The sequence below is a fragment of the Salvelinus sp. IW2-2015 genome, linkage group LG14 (genome assembly GCF_002910315.2).
Source record: "Salvelinus sp. IW2-2015 linkage group LG14, ASM291031v2, whole genome shotgun sequence".
Classification (NCBI taxonomy): Eukaryota; Metazoa; Chordata; class Actinopteri; order Salmoniformes; family Salmonidae; genus Salvelinus; species Salvelinus sp. IW2-2015.
Genome location: NC_036854.1, coordinates 34,388,925 through 34,405,327, shown reverse-complemented (window position 1 = coordinate 34,405,327; position 16,403 = coordinate 34,388,925). Strand labels below are relative to the sequence as shown.

The following is a 16,403-nucleotide window of genomic DNA, read 5'->3' as shown; positions in this document are numbered from 1 at the left end:
CATTGGGATTTTTTTTAGACCAGAGGAAAGGGTGCTTCGTACCGGCCCTCCAACACCACTTCCAGCAGCATCTGGTCTCCCATCCAGGACAAACCCTGCTTGGCGTCAGAAGCAAGCCAGCAATGGGATGCAGGGGGCTATGCTGCTGGTAAATATTGTATGTATATTGTAACGCACTCTAGGTAAAATATATTGGACTTTGATGTTTGGAAGTCTTTGTGGAAATTTTTCGGCACTCAAAAGTTGACAGTCCGGTGTGGAATCGGTACCGGTGACCCCTGTATATAGCCTCGTTGTTGTTATTCTTATTGTGTTACTTTTAATTATTACTTTGTATTTGAGTCTACTTGGTCAATCTTTTCTTCTTCTTGAACTGCACTGTTGGTTAAGGGCTTGTACGTAAGCATTTCACGGTAAAGTCTACACTTGTTGTATTCGGCGCATGTGACAAATAGTTTGATTTGATTTAATTCGATTTTTGAACGCTTCGTGTTGCCATGGGAAACATAATTGCTGGAAGAGATAACGCGAGATTTTGCGGCAATCTCGTTGCCTGTCTCTTCTCACAAACATGGCGGACTACCGAGAAGCGCCCTTGGCCACTCGGCCAAAAACGTTGGACCCAGCTGAATATTTCAACCTTTCGCTGAACCAGAGACGTGCCGAGGAGGAGAGGGCTGGTTTAAGGGCTCAGCTGAAGAGACAATATCAGATGCAGCTAAACAACCCCCACAGAAAAGAGCTTATTGTAAGTACAGAGTGAGCTAACATGCTAACGCTAGCTAGCTTGCTAATGTCAGACCCACAGTTCACCAGTGTAATGCTAACGTTTGGTAGCCAGCAAGCATTCGCTAGCCAGACTGAAAACCCGACCCGACAAGTTAATGTGCCTGCATTCGGCATTTGAGCTATTCAGCAAATGCTGTCTTATGTATATCTACGTAACTAGCTATCTTGCTAATTTATAATCCAACAACAGGCAACATCACAGAACGTTTTTGAGAGTAAGCGAGCTAACGTTAGGCAAGCTGGTTTTATGATGCCTGGCGTTAGCTACTTTAGTTGATGTGACCTTGATGTTAGAATTTCATAGTCATTTTGCTATTTAAACAAATTTGGGTTGCATTCAGTAACATGCATTCTGGGGCGACATGACTGTTTGTGCATTCAACTGTTTCTGCCCTGCGTAGTAGTTGACTGCAATAAGACTGGCATCAACTCTCAAAGAATGGCCATCATTAATGACATCAACTTTTATTTGTCACATGTGCCGAATACAACTGTTGTAGACCTTACCGAGAAATGCTTACTTGCATGCTGCTTCTTTTGTGTTTACAGGAAGACCCTGCCTTGACACGCTGGGTGTACGCACGCACCAACCCCTACAACCACTTCAGAGCCACCAAGAAGACGTCGCTGCTAGGTGGGCTCTTCGGAGTGGTGCCCCTCTTCGTCCTGTACTACGTACTGAAGACTGACAGGGTATGGATGAGATGACACAACCCCTTATCCTGCTCATTTCCTGACATTAGGGGTCTAATCGAAATCCACCCTAGCCTCTATACTAAGGCACTTTATTTAGATATGAAGGGATTGAATAGATTTGAGCAATATGGTGGGCATTCCTCCCATCAGAGGGCTTGGTGAAGTTATTGCCATATTGATCATACTGAAATAGTACTTTGCCTTGGGTTAGGGGTTGATTTGCAACTTATGTAGTGTGCTGAAAATTGATCAAACATGTAGATCTATCTTTAATTTCTTACAAAAAAGTTTGGGAGAAACCTTAAAAATATTAYTGTCAGATAAAGCTTCAAAGCAGATTCGCTCCCCATAATGCAAGAATGATCACTTCACCATGTCGATGAGCTAAGATGAATGAACAGAGTGATCGGGAGGTCTCATACATCACTACCGTATTAGGCTATATTTGTGTCTGTTAAATAGATGACTAGTGGGCACAGTCTGATGGCCCTGTTTGAATGTAGTAGGCCTACCTAACTATAGTCAGGAGGAAGAATATGTGCTACTCATGTCTAAGTTCAACTTATACTCTGCAACCATTCTCTGTAGTGTCTGTGACATTTTAGTCTACATGGCACCCCTTCTTCCTCCATTGTTATTGAGATCCTCTCCCTGAATCTGTGCCTGAATCAGAGAGATGTCACAGAGACCTTGGTACTGAGTGTGCCATTGTCACACTGTGCTGTAATTCCTCTGCCATTTTTCCACTGAGAGGAAGAAAAACGACCCTGTATTTATTCATGAGACATTCATTCATATTCTAAGCAGTGGAGGATGAGTAGGTTGCTTAGGTGATGATGCCATCTCTCTGTTGCCATGGGGACCTCACTAACCCCCCTCTGCCTCCAGGACAAGAAGGAGGAGCAGATCAAAGCTGGGACCTACGATCGCAAGTTCAAGCTCGCCTACTGAGTTTGCTCATCACGGACCTCCAATGTAAAGTGTTGTAGAGATAATGTCAGTGTGTATCTATTATTGGTAACTGAATAAAACTTCCGTTATCGTTGAAAACAAAATGAGTGTCTGCCTGTCATTACAAACATCAAAGTGCTAAGAATGACATGAGCAGCAAAGTAATGAAAACACGCTAATAAGACCTCCACGGTATTTATTCATTCATTTCTGTCCAGTACAATTTTTTATCAATGAACTGGTCAAAGAAACGAGCATAGAACAAATTAACCAAGCACTCAATATTACGCTGTGAGTGATATCTAAGGGATAATCAACAAGAGGCTATTCGTTCTAAGGAAAAGGAATGAACGACGTTGGTGTGTTCCACGGCGCAATAGCGGAGTGACACTTACCTTCCACGTAGTTGCATTATTTTCCAGTTGGAACATCCACTGAAGTAGGTAGCAAGTTTACTAGATAGCTACATTAGTTGCCTTGGTAACCAAACAGACTTGCTGGTTTAGCTAACCAAACCATCAGTCCTAGCTCGCTATTATGAAAATCTAATTCAACAATGGCAATTCAATTCGACTTCTGCTTTCAACAGCAGCTCATACATAGAACATGTAAGAATGAACTAGAACCATTGAATTCTACCATGCTGATTTACACTGCTACTGTGCTTTATAGGGAAATAATGCAAGCTCTAGAATGCCCTTCAAGCCAATCAAAAATGAGTATTCAACAATGCCATTGTATAAAATGTATTGAGCCACAGTGTAGTCGTGTTACATTAAATCCTAGATGATTTTCTGGTGATCTAGGGGAAGTAATGACTGTTCTGCCTCTGCTCTACTGTTTGCTGGGCCTCCAGTTGGGGTTAAAGTGTTTGCGGAGTGGCTGTCAGTAGCTCTTGTCCAGCCTCTGACACGTCTCTAGGCCCCACTTAGTTACCGCCATGCTGAACGACTACTCAAACATGAAGGTCTGAGAAGAAGAGGGATGTTACTTGATGTCCCACTATGTACAGCTGTTCGAGAATTGTGATCACATCGTGTGTGTTACCATGGACCCCCGGCCACCCTCTCTGGTTTGAGGGGAGTGATGCTGTTCTTCTCGAAGCAGTCTCCGTCAGGACCGTGAGGGGTCATCATGCTGGAAGCCCTCCTTGGCCTCAGTGGCTCTTAATCAGCCCCATGAACTCACTCATACAGTTCCCTGGAACACAGACAGGGGGTGCTCTGACATAACACAAACACTACTACAAAACACACAAAGAGACCAGTGACAGGGGAAAGGTGGGCATGCTAGAACAGACAAAAGTGTCAGTAACAGAACTAAAGACAAGCATAATAAGTAGCTATTTGAGTWATTTTTTCTGAGGGTAAGTGTGTTTATTATACTGTGGTAGTAGGGGGGTCTGAAGGTGTGGTCAGCCACTCCCCAGCGCGGGGGGAAGATGACAAAGTCAGCGATGGTAACTCCTGGACGAGTGGACTTGGCCGTCAACACCGTGAAGATGGAAGGATCCTGGTGCAGAGATGGAGGAGAGGAAGGATAAGTGTGTGTGCGTATGCATGTGCATGCGTTTGTGGGAAGATCTCAATTCCATACTCCTGGCATCCTCTCCTCATCACCTTCTCAAAACCCATTGGAGGAGAAGGTCAGAGGGGAGGGACCTCTGACTTTCTGCCTGTGTGTGAGGTTCTCACCGCATGATCAAAGGCCACACAATTGATTACCATGAAGTTCTCCAGGTTGTATTTGTTCGGTGTATAGTTGCCACGCCACCACGTTAAAGGGAGAGAAATCCTACAAACACACAAGAAGAAACAGAATAATAAACAAATGTATAGCAGGGACCGCGGCAGCACCGCTTGGTCTACCGCACCTTTGAACTTGAGATATAGCCTTACCTCAAGCCAATGTTCATTTTAGGCAAGAGGGCCCTTGATATTCAGAATTGAAAAAACAGCCGTAAAAGCTGCATGAAAAAAAGAAAAAAAGAACTCAGGGGGAGGATAAGGGCTGATTTAAAACACAATGTACCTCTTTTCATTCTCTGCTCTTTTTTTTATTTACCCCGTTCTTTGTGATCCTCAGCTCCAGCAGGTATTATGCCGTAATTGGCTTCACAATCAAACTTTCCCAAACTTTCAGCGCCCGCGGCTCGGAGAGAGGGGGGAGAGGGAGACGGTGTAAAGATATTTCTTCATCTTGATTGTTAAAACCAGAGCAATTTTATATAGCAGTGCTGTTCTGATAATGTCACTGTGAAAGAGACATTCAATGGTACCTCTAAAATCAATATAATTCATTACAGCTCAAGCTGTCTTCAGGGCTGACCCATGTACCTTGTCATATGTGTGCAAGCGCAAGCACACACACATTCTCACACACATATATTCCTCCTACTCCCACAGACATACACCATAAAACACACACTAGCCACACTTGACAGGAGTACACACAAACAACACACACACACACACACACACACACACACACACACACACACACACACACACACACACACACACACACACACACACACACACACACACACACACACACACACACACACACACACACACACACACACACACACACACACACACACACACACACACACACACACACACACACACACACACACACACACCACACAGTCACCATGCACCCAGGGGTCTGAGAACCCCAAGGCAGGTAATCTCTTGGGCATTACAGTTCGTGATAACTCTGGCAGACTCGATTAAAAACGTAGCACAAGAAAACACACACACACACACAGATACACACAAAACAAAAACATATTGGCCCAGTCAAGCAAATAATAAGTTAATTTGAGCAATTTCATCTCTCTGCAGGAGGACCAAACAGCAGGATGAGACGCAGCAGAGATGGAACCTGCCCCACCCACTCCACTCCCAATCTGTGTGTGACACACACACACTCCCTGCAGTCTCAGGTTAGGTGGGGGGAAAGAACAAGCCCCAACACCTGGTCCGAACCCAGAGAGGGAGACGGAGAGAAAGAGAGGGTTGGATGGAGAGAGGTAGAAAGAGGTTAACGAAAGAAAGAAGGGTCCGGTGTATATACCATGCAAATATTCCCTCTAACACAGGTGTTTCTACAGTTACCTCCCTCACACACACATACACACACACATCCTTTCGCCCTGTCTCCTTAAAATCCCCTACTGTCAGACAAAATGAGTCGATCCAATTACCTGCTCGACAGGATGCGTTCAGAGCAGGGCGGGAAATCATTCCCCAGTGAAATATGCTGAAATTAGTGCTTAACTCAAGCAAGGTTTTCTCCCCTTCTGAAAGGACAGGCAGGTATCTGGCGGGAACTCCTGGACGAGCTAACTAATTATTAGTGATTAAGGCTGGTAAGGGAGACGAGACTGGAGCCTGCTACTGAGAAGAACAGTCAGGCGTTTCACGTTAAATCATTGGGGATGGCAGTTCAATGTTAATGTGCAGCTAACTACTAATAGAACCCAATAGCTGTTCTGTATTATCTCGCAGCTAACTACTAATAGAACCCAATAGCTGTTCTGTATTAACTCGCAGCTAACTGCTAATAGAACCCAATAGCTGTTCTGTATTACTCCGCAGCTAACTGCTAATAGAACCCAATAGCTGTTCTGTATTAACTCGCAGCTAACTGCTAATAGAACCCAATAGCTGTTCTGTATTAACTCGCAGCTAACTGCTAATAGAACCCATAGCTGTTCTGTATTTAACTCGGCAGCTAACTGCTAATAGAACCCAATAGCTGTTCTGTATTAACTCGCAGCTAATAGGCCTCACTTTAATAGTTTGTACAACTTTTCTCAGGGCCCGATTCAATCAGACCCACTTTAGCCAACATCCGCATAGCTGATGTTTGCATGGTGTCAATGGTGAAACTGTGTTAGAGCTGTCAAATCCACAAGCAGCTCCAGGTATTATGCCTAAAGCAGACGTTGCCATTGGCTGTCGCATTAAGAGAAATCCCATGCAGCCTTGTTTACAAGTTGTAACACTGGAATGTGAGATGTAATCTACACATGACTGATATAAATCCTCATTATTTCTATATAGCCTACACTTTCTTGTTCTGAACTTCTAACGCGAGTGGGGTGGGCGTGGCTTCATGGTAATGATCACAAGAGCAGCTGCTCACCGATTTGACAGCTCTAACGCAGTTCCACCTCCGTCACCGCCAAAACGTCAGCTATGCGGGTGTCGGCTATCGCCCGTTAACGCTTGATCTGATTGAATTTATGCCTCAGTGTTGGGATGGCTAGCTAAACGCTAAAATAGTGGTGTCCCATGTATACATTATTACAAGCTACTATCATGAATTATAATGCTGTATATTGTCATGTTTGTGCAAGAACATGCGCATATGCACCCAAAGACACACACGTTTGTACTCACGCACATAGCAGAAACAAGCAAACACGTCCTCACACACACCTGTTGGCTGGAGAAGAGCTTGCCCTGGTACTTGTTGATGACAGTGTAGCCTGTGGCTACCTCGCAGTCCTCATACCACGCCACCGGAGTCAGAGAGTTGACAAGGCGTTGACACGTGGAGGGATGAACGGGTGTCACACACACCTATGGGTCCCAGGTCGGTGCACCTCCAACACCTAGCCTCTGGTCTCCCCGAACACATCCACACTGAAACGCATTCCTTTCTGCAACACACAGGGAACATGCAGGTGAGGTTATGGACAGGTGAGGAGGGCGGGTAAGAGAGTCAGGTGATGAGAGAGAGAAAAAGGTTAGAGCAATCAGGTGAGTCTTGACACAGGTAAAAGGAACAGCTGAGATTGAAAGGTTGAAAGGTGTTGCCGTCTCACCTGGATGACGCAGATCCTGTTGGGTTCCACCATCATCTTCCCAAACTCTGTAGTGACCAGAATCTCCCCCTGCAGAATCTCCCCCTGCAGAATCTCCCACTGCGAGAGGGAGGAAAGTGGGAGAGTACTTAAGACAGCTTATGTTATATTGTGTTTATGTATACTTCAAAAACCAAAGGCATATTTGACTGACCAATGAGAAAATCTCCGTCTGAGTTGTTGAAACAACTGAAAAGCAGAGACTACATTATTAAAAACTTGATATTGGGCATAGAGTTGTAAAGATCAACGATGGGAGAGATCAAATTGTGTATGTAGTACTATATGTATATAATGGTATCATACAATGGAAACACACACACACCTGTCAACCATGGAGGTGTTGCAGGTGAACATGTGGATGCCGATCCCGTTGTGGGACTTAGTGTCTCCTGCTCCACATAGGGTTTGCAGACCCTATGATTGACAGATGGGAGAACCAATGAGACCCAGGAAAGAAGATAGGCTGTACCAGAAACAGCTAATCGCTATCATGGAAAGCCAGAGGGTTTAATGGATTTGGTGATGCTGAATGGCAGCAATTGCAGCTAACAGTGAAAAAAATAAAAAATCTAAACCAAATTTCTCTGTTTCTTCCGCCTAATCTCGCACTCTAATTCTCGCCATTGTCTCACTTTCCAAACTCTGTCCATCTAATTTCTCTCTCTCTTTCTCTCTCTCTCTACCTCTACCTAGTTAGGGTCAGGTTCCACTTCATCCCACTTCTCTGTTAGGCTCCCACAATGCATTGCGGTGTACAGCTTGTGACGGACAAACGGCAGGATACGGTAGAACCAACCAAGGAAATGGAATTAGGAAAGAGAGAGATAATGTCTGTGTATGTGCATGATTAAGTGTATGAATAAAGTCCTGTTTATTACATTTTTACATTTTAGTCATTTAGCAGAAGCTCTTATACAGAGCTATTTTCAGGGGCAATTAGGGTTAAGTGCCTTGCTCAAGGGCACATGGACATATTTTTTTCACCTAGTTGACTCGGGGATTCAAACTAGCGACCTTTCGGTTACTGGCAGGGTTGGGGAGTAGCTGATTACATGTACAAAAAAAACTATAAATGTAATCAGTTACGTTACTAGCAAACATTTTGTAATTAGATTATTGGATTACATTATGACATCTTTCTGTTTTTCCAATGGCATTCAATTCAGAATTTTAAAAAGGCGCAAGTTTAAATTTGTTCAGAGACTACTATGATGACAAACCAAATGCCTTTGCTGGATAGTTTTTTCGTCTTATTCTAATGCCTCTTAAGAGGAAAGTAATCAAAAAGTAACTGAAAGTAATCAGATTACGTTACTGAGTTTGGGTAATCCAAAAATTACGTTACTGATTACAATTTTGGACAGGTAACTAGTAACTGTAACVGATTACATTTAGAAAGTAAACTACCCAACCCTGGTTACTAGCCCAACGCTCTTAACTGCTAGGCTACCTACTGCCCTATACCTAGTGTTAGCATGCGCCCTTTGTCCACGTTCTGATTGTGCCAACATTTTTAGACAGGTGTCGATGACTAAAAGACACATTATGATCTGATTGTCCTGACCACCTCCAGAGGTAGCCAGGCACGCATTGTGTCTGGATATCAATCAGGTATAAACAGATCTGGATGATAAAACTATTTAAATCCTCATTATACTGGCCTCTAAAATTGACATGCAGTACCATTGACTTATGGCATCAATAATTGTCTTAAAATAAATACATTCCGAATATCTGTTAAATAATTTGCATACAAGGAGGCACCAGCTAATATGGTCTCATGCTGACACAGTGGATGGATGAGACATATTTTAATACAATGTGTAGACATGACAAACCTTGATCAGATAGGCTGTATCAAAAGACCAATTAGTAGCAAAAGATCAGAATTGGGCTGCCTGTGTAAACGAAGCCATAGTGATTAGATCTTATTGATCAGATCATGAAACTCACATATTAGCCCCAGGTGTAAACGAGACTTCTGTGTAGGCCTATGTATTACTCCATTATTTATTAAATCTGAGCGATGAAGGAGAAGTTTCTGTCAATCACTATGATATACCTCCTCTTATTGGTTGGCTGTGGGTAGGTGAAAGTGTAGCCGGAGAGTTGTTCAGCGTAGAGACCGTAGGGACACACCTGAGGGTTGTTCTGCTGAGACAACAGAGCTGGGTTTAACATCCTAGAGGGGAGTAAGTACACTGGTGTACCGGACACCCCCGGAGCCCCCTGCTTATGAGCTCTAGGGGCCCATGCGCCTGTCATCAATGTCTATTTTTGTTATTTAATAAATTATTTTGACAGTAACCCCTCCAAAAAGTTATTCATAAACCTTTTTACTTCCACAGGAAGCTAAGTATTTGTTTCTTGGGGCGCAACTTTCACTGGGGACGGGGGGACATGACCCCCCCACATTCTAAAATTATGTTTTTGTACCCCCCTCCCCCAGTTTTATTATTGCACTGTGATACAACATGAGCCACTGGTGTGCTTTAGGACCATGCAGATGCCTCAGAGCGGTTGGGTATGCTATTTTCCGGTTTTAGACGGCTGGATTTAGAACTGCATGGACATCACAGAGCATGTGGACAGGCTAGCTGTGTGAAGGGAAAGCTTCTGAAATGCTGGTGTRTAGGACCAGCACGGGAGAGATGAACAGAGGCAGCTGCTGTCTGTTGCGCATTTTCTCTGAGACGTAAAAGCAAGCAGGGCAGAAAATGGCTACCTTTTAGTTGACTGATCTAGCTGGCAAGTTAACTGCTGTTTGATATAAAAACAATGTATTTATTCCCAGCACTGAGCTAGTATTGTAACTGACATGTTACGTTAGCTAATGTTTCATCGCCTCTCCACTGAAGTGAATGAACTTCTAGCTGCTAGTTTAGTTAGCTAGCTAGTAGCTAGCACAGCCAGTTCAGCTCTAGCTAGCCTCTAGCTATCTGTCAGGTAGCAGTATCTAACAACTCTTGTGTGTATGGAAATGTTTTGTAGCCTTTGTTTTGTCCTGTTTCAACAGAAGTAAATGTGATGATGTACCATTGTACCATTAGTTGGCTAACTGTAACTAGCTAGCTAGCTCACTAACGTTAGCTATTATTTTTGCTTCAATCACACTAGACCTGAATCAAACAATGAAACCAGTAGCCAAACGATTGAAGACTGATATTCTGACCTTTTTTCTGCGCAATGCGAGTTTTTATTAGTCAGTATAGCAATGTAACGTTGTTGATCTGTCAGTTTCCCTAGCTAATGTCCTACTTTTCACACTGACACGGTATAAACAGCTCTACAGGCTTCACTGTCATGGTGCACAGTCAATACACAACACTGTGCTCATCATGTCTTAGCAGGATCAGTCGGTAACAGATTTCCCTGCAGGGTCAGACAGCCAGGGAAGACCAGTCTACAGCACTCAGGTATTTTTTTGCAGTATATAATAACAATCAGTGAATGGATACAAAGTTCCATCTTGAGTTGATGGGTAGACCTTCAGTAGCTACAGTCTGGGATCTGGGAATAATGGTCATTTCAATTATTGAACCATTGGTTCTATTCTTGGATAATATAATGTATAAATGTACACCAAGGTAATTATTTGTCATGCCTCATCTGAGCATCAGGGTCAGGCAGCCAGATAACTTTAGCAGACACAACACTTTATTCTCTCTGTGCAGCAAACACAGGACAAGTAAGAAGCTTCAGAGATTGAAACTACTTTAAGGCAGTCTGACAAACATCTAAAGTTGATTTCCAAACAGTATCAAGGGTTGATAGAGGCTTTCCCCAATGACACAAAACATGTCAAATGAAAATGTGAGGAAGACCTGGGAGGCACTATTGACGATGATGACAGGATACAGATTTTTTAGAATGTCCAGTCATGTTCATATAATCTGACATAAATGACTGCAGTTTAAGACCATCCATAGAACGTTCTATATGCCAGTGAAACTGATTATCATGCACTGAGGAACTCAATTCTTCTGCTGGAGGTGTAAAACACAAAAGGGGACATATTTGCATATGTTATGGTCTTGTGAATGCTGTCTGAATTCTGGCAAAGAGTATGTTATTTTTATCTCAGCATGTCTACAGATTCTTCCTTCTCCCTAATTTTGTTTGCTTGGAAATGTTTATACTGGAGACTGTTCTCAGAAGAATCTGTGTAACCTAGCATTTATAGCGGCTAAGAAATGCAGGTTGGTTATCCTCCCACAGTGGATGGCAGAAATGTCAAGTTATGTATCACTAGATTTGATTTATTACAAAATTAAGGGTATACTGTGCAACTTTCATAAAGTCTGGATGCCTTATATGGAATACGGTTTGACAAAGGAGTCTGTCTTGAAAACATGTCTCCATCAGGGAGGATACCTATTTAGGCAATCCCTAGCTGCTGGGCAGCTCAGTCCTGGCCCTGGGGGTCTGCCATACTTGTCATGGATCCCTCCGGAACTTTCATTACTCACACCCGTCTCCTATTCCCATTGATTAGTACTTGTATGTATGTGCCCTTTGGTTTCCATTGGGCTGTCGATTATTGTTACTATGTCCGTTGGTGCATGTGAGTACCTGTGCTCTGTGTTTTTGGCTTTCGTGCCATTGTGGATTGCGCAGATGATTACGGTCTCGTCCTGTGTGTTAATCATTGTGCCAAAAACACCAGTCTCAAGATCAACAGTGAAGAGGCGACTCCGGGATACTGGCCTTCTAGGCAGAGTTCCTCTGTCTAGTGTCTGTGTTCTTTGCCCATCTTAATCTTTTCTTTTTATTGGCCAGTCTGAGATATGGCTTCTTCTATGCAACTCTGCCTAGAAGGCCAGCATCCCGGAGTCGCCTCTTCACTGTTGACGCTGAGACTGGTGTTTTGCTGGTACTATTTAATGAAGCTGCCAGTTGAGGACTTGTGGGGCATCTGTTTCTCAAACTAGACACTCCAATGTACTTGACCTCTTGCTCAGTTGTGTACTGGGGCCTCCCACTCCCCTTCTATTTTGGTTAGAGCCAGTTTGCTCTGTTCTGTGAAGAGTGTAGCACACAGCGTTGTACGAGATCTTCAGTTTCTTGGCAATTTCTCGCATGGAATAGCCTTAATTTCTCAGAACAAGAATAGACTGACGAGTTTCAGAAGAATGTTCTTTGTTTCTGGACATTTTGAGCCTGTAATCGAACCCACAAATGCTGATGCTCCAGATACTCAACTAGTCCAAAGGCCAGTTTTATTGCTTCTTTAATCAGTACAACAGTTTTCAGCTGTGCCAACATAATTGCAAAAGGGTTTTCTAATGATCAATTAGCCTTTTAAAATGATAAACTTGGATTAGCTAACACAACGTGCCATTGGAACACAGGAGTGATGGTTGCTGATAATGGGCCTCTGTACGCCTAAGTAGATATTCTATAAAAAATCAGCGGTTTCCAGCTACAATAGTAACTTACAACATTGACAATGTCTACACTGTATTTCTGATCAATTTGATGTTATTTTAATGGACAAGAAATTGGCTTTTCTGACAAAAACAAGGACATTTCTAAGTGACCCCAAACTTTTAAACGGTAGTGTATTTAATAATGATCTCTTACCTTGCTTGATGATTGTGGACATGGTTGCTTACTTTTTGTTCTAAATAGAGACAGCTAGAAGGGCCATGGGTCATATTAAATTGTGTATAAATGCAGGAAATTAGCTTTAGATGCCCCCCCCMAAAAAAATACAGACCAGCGCCAGGTTATGTCCCCCACACTTCTAAACCCCAAGTTGCGCCCCTGTATAGACCTACTTTGTAAGTGCCTGTCTGGCTGACGCATTGGATTTGTTCTTAATCTTGGGGGGGCGGGGTAACTCCGACCTTGCGGGGGTTCAGAGAAACTGCCTTATGCCGGTGGTAAAGTGGGTGTTGCTGGATAACAGGTGAGGGGTATAGACTGGTTAGCTGACACCATAAAAACAATGCCCACACTTCAAAGGGACAGAAGTCTGTGTGTTGTTGTGATTCTGGATGGCCAGATAGCTAGCAACAATGTCAAGAAACTACCATATGTTGAATCGTAAGTGGCTCATTTCAGCTCATTGTATCTTGTTATTGAGGTGTTTTGACTGATGTCATGTGGTAATATGGCAAAAAAATCTCAAGCTTACCAACAACTGTAACAATGTATATATTTGAGAGACAAATGTGTGTATATTTTCAATAAACATTGGAGTCTAAATATAGTTTACATGTTGTCAACAATCTAAGCCAACCCCATCTGTTTTGCCCCATAGTTGTGCACGAGTCGGTTTTGTTGCTAAGCAACTAACCATCTATGGAATGTTACCTGACCTTCAGGTAAGGCTCCTGGACAGCAAGGGTCTTCAGATGAGAACTCATTACCAAATCCACTCAGGTACTGGAAGAGAGCAACATGTTATGGGACAGACAGTTGGCTGGACAGTGATAGGCCTAGTCTTTAAAACAGACATATTGGGTGATATTGTGACAGTATACCTGTGTTTTTGCTTTTGGTTTAACATTGATAAGAACTTTGATTGGCGTCAATGTTGAGTCGTGCTACTTGTGTCATCTGTTTGCATACTTGTCACACAATGCAAACATACATGACTACTCTGATAGGCATGCAACTCCACAGGACGAGCCCTCTTACTCTCTTTCTCTGCTACACTGGGAAAGTGGTTCGCGTTCAAACCCAAAAATGGTGCTGAGTCATCGCGGGGTCTGCAAAAGCGCACGGGTCTGTTTCCAATAATGCGCGCGCACACGTGAGTCTACATTTCTTGCGGAGTATGCTACTTTACTTTGTTGGGAGAAGAATGTCTAAAGTCTCAGTAAACAATACAGTGGTAATATAATAGATTATATAAATGTCAACTGACGTTAACTGATAAAAGACACACACTACCAATGTGTTTAGACTACAGAACTCTGCGTTCCACAAGCGACTTGGGCACAACATCTGAGCATCTGCTGAATCGAGCCCAATGATTGGGTAGAAGGAAACGCCCCTTCAACGCACCGCTTGACAGCGAAAGTAGCCTATAGATGTATAGCCTACACACAGTTAAGTCKTACATATTGTAAGATTTCTGACATTTGTTGGTGCGATTGATAGCTCCATCACCCATAAAGTAAAACGTTCAAATGACATTGGAATAACAATTATTTTCTTTACTATATGTAAAATTATATATATATATATATATAAAATGAAGAAAACAATTCATGAAAAATAACAGTCAATCTCCGCAATAATATATAACCTGAACATTGCTTAATCATAAATGGAGGTCATATTTACTGAAGTTATGCCTCCTTACCTTGAGCCCAGCCATTGTGCTTACTTAGGAAACTGTCCAACTGAAGCAAATACGTTTTCAATGTCCAAAACCCTTGTTAAAACTTAACTATTTATCTCCAAACTTAACTAGGTTAGCTCCCTAACCTATCGGCCACACAACCCCAACGTCCCGTGATAGAGTGAAGAAGAAAGGAGGGATGGATTTATGCTCTTTCACAATATGGCATCAATCAGGACCAGACTCGGTCCGTGACGTATATGGGGGGTTCTCTCTGAGAGAAGGGGTTAGATGTCCAAAGAAAAAAACAGAGAAAGGGGTGGAGAGACTGAGGCCGGGTTGCTTAAAAGTGCGCAAACAAGGACCAAAGTCATAGCCAATGCAAATAGAACCAACCCCAAGCCACCTTTAAGATACAACATGGGTCCAATGGACATGAGACGTTTCACGGCTTCCTGTGTTCCAACCACATTGACGGTTATGGATGCACCTCGCGGATGGTGATGAACATAGAAATAGAATCCATATCTATGGAGATGCGCACTGAAACCAACGAGATGATGACCCCGGTAGGCCTACTTTACTAGCTGGCGAGGTTGGAAAGGACAATAGTGGCAATATCGTCTGGCCTGTTGAGCATGTGGTATATCAGCCTGGGTATAGGCCTATGAATCATTGAACTTGGTATAGCCTAATAATCAGGCATATAGGCCTATATAATTGTGGATCAAATCGAAATGGACAAGCAATCTGTGGGATAGAGATTTGGAAATGATTTATTATTTTTGATCTGCTTGATAGCCTATACACACTGGGCAAAAACTGGATGAATCAACGTTGTTTCCATGTCATTTAAACTAAATGAAATGTGATGACGTTGAATCAACGTAGAAAACGGATTGGATTTGCAAAAAGTCATCAACATCGGGAACTTGTACTTTTTTTAACCTTTTGAACCTACAGTAAATCCAATGACATGGTGACATGTTGTGTTGATTTCACGTTGAATTCACTTTAGTTAACAACTCAACCAAATGTAAATCAAAACTAGACATTGAAATGACGTCTGTGCCCAGTGGGTAGGCCTAGTCTAGGCCTATTTGTTTATTCAGAGTACATTGGATATTACATGTAAAAATGCAATCGAATTGTCATTTGAACAACATACAATATACATAACAAAATACGAAAAATATCTACATTATTCTAAATGTATTCAGTTAATTTTTTCGAAAGGAGAGGACCAAACTGGGCGCACCTAATCTCCCAGCAGTATCAAAAAGAATCATTTTCCCTTTCTCATTCTTACTCCCAATCCACTCTCCTGTCTATTTCTTTTCTTTTTGGGAGATGTCGGACTAGGGTAAATGATGGCAATTCTCATAGCGAGGCGCAAATAAACTCTGTGCGGCAGAAGTAACTGTTCTCCAGCGAGGCGTGCAGTTGCCGCGGGCGCCCCGCTGCGAAGCAGTTAGGGTGCCGCGTCTCATACGAGAAAGCCCAATTGCGGAAAATATCGCGACCCAGTCTGCGGAAATTGATCTCCTCCTTGGATGGAAAAAAAGTGATTTTAATTTCGCCTCCGAGTTTGATGATAGAATTCTAGAGTATTTGTCACCTCTCCAGGTAGGCCTGTGTGTTTTAAGAGGGGCTGAAGGAGTGAAGAATGGAGGAAAGTAGCCTATTCCATCCAGATGGTTGTATCTATGCATGAGTGAGTGGGTAGTAAATGGTTTGTTATTAGAGGCCTGCTGGATTCAATGTCTTGATGGGAAAAGGCATCCATATTTT

The 16,403-nt window shown here is 42.8% G+C and overlaps 2 protein-coding genes across 2 annotated transcripts; one reads left to right on the top strand and one right to left on the bottom strand.

Moving 5' to 3' along the window:
- Nucleotides 1-532: 532 nt before the first annotated feature.
- ndufb4 (NADH:ubiquinone oxidoreductase subunit B4) lies at nucleotides 533-2,540 on the top strand. Its single transcript, XM_024000732.1, has 3 exons — nucleotides 533-748; nucleotides 1,339-1,482; nucleotides 2,374-2,540. Exons 1-3 carry the CDS (start codon nucleotides 572-574, stop codon nucleotides 2,434-2,436), a joined length of 384 nt encoding a protein of 127 aa, XP_023856500.1. The 5' UTR covers nucleotides 533-571; the 3' UTR covers nucleotides 2,437-2,540.
- Nucleotides 2,541-2,615: 75 nt separating this feature from the next.
- On the bottom strand, nucleotides 2,616-14,648 carry hgd (homogentisate 1,2-dioxygenase). The gene is given in 16 exon segments (XM_024000731.2): nucleotides 2,616-3,405; nucleotides 3,447-3,595; nucleotides 3,598-3,636; nucleotides 3,822-3,948; nucleotides 4,131-4,200; nucleotides 4,202-4,230; nucleotides 6,888-7,031; nucleotides 7,034-7,111; nucleotides 7,277-7,354; nucleotides 7,450-7,504; nucleotides 7,641-7,732; nucleotides 7,795-7,863; nucleotides 8,008-8,114; nucleotides 9,382-9,469; nucleotides 13,637-13,708; nucleotides 14,634-14,648. Coding segments are annotated over 16 exon segments (1,347 nt in total). The 3' UTR covers nucleotides 2,616-3,270.
- Between the last annotated feature and the right edge of the window lie 1,755 nt (nucleotides 14,649-16,403).

Coding starts and splice junctions, on each gene's coding strand:
- ndufb4 (XM_024000732.1), top strand. CDS start 572: ATGGCGGACTACCGAGAAGCGCCCTTGGCCACTCGGCCAAAAACGTTG. Junction 749..1,338: donor CCCACAGAAAAGAGCTTATT/GTAAGTACAGAG, acceptor TTGTGTTTACAG/GAAGACCCTGCCTTGACACG. Junction 1,483..2,373: donor ACGTACTGAAGACTGACAGG/GTATGGATGAGA, acceptor CTCTGCCTCCAG/GACAAGAAGGAGGAGCAGAT.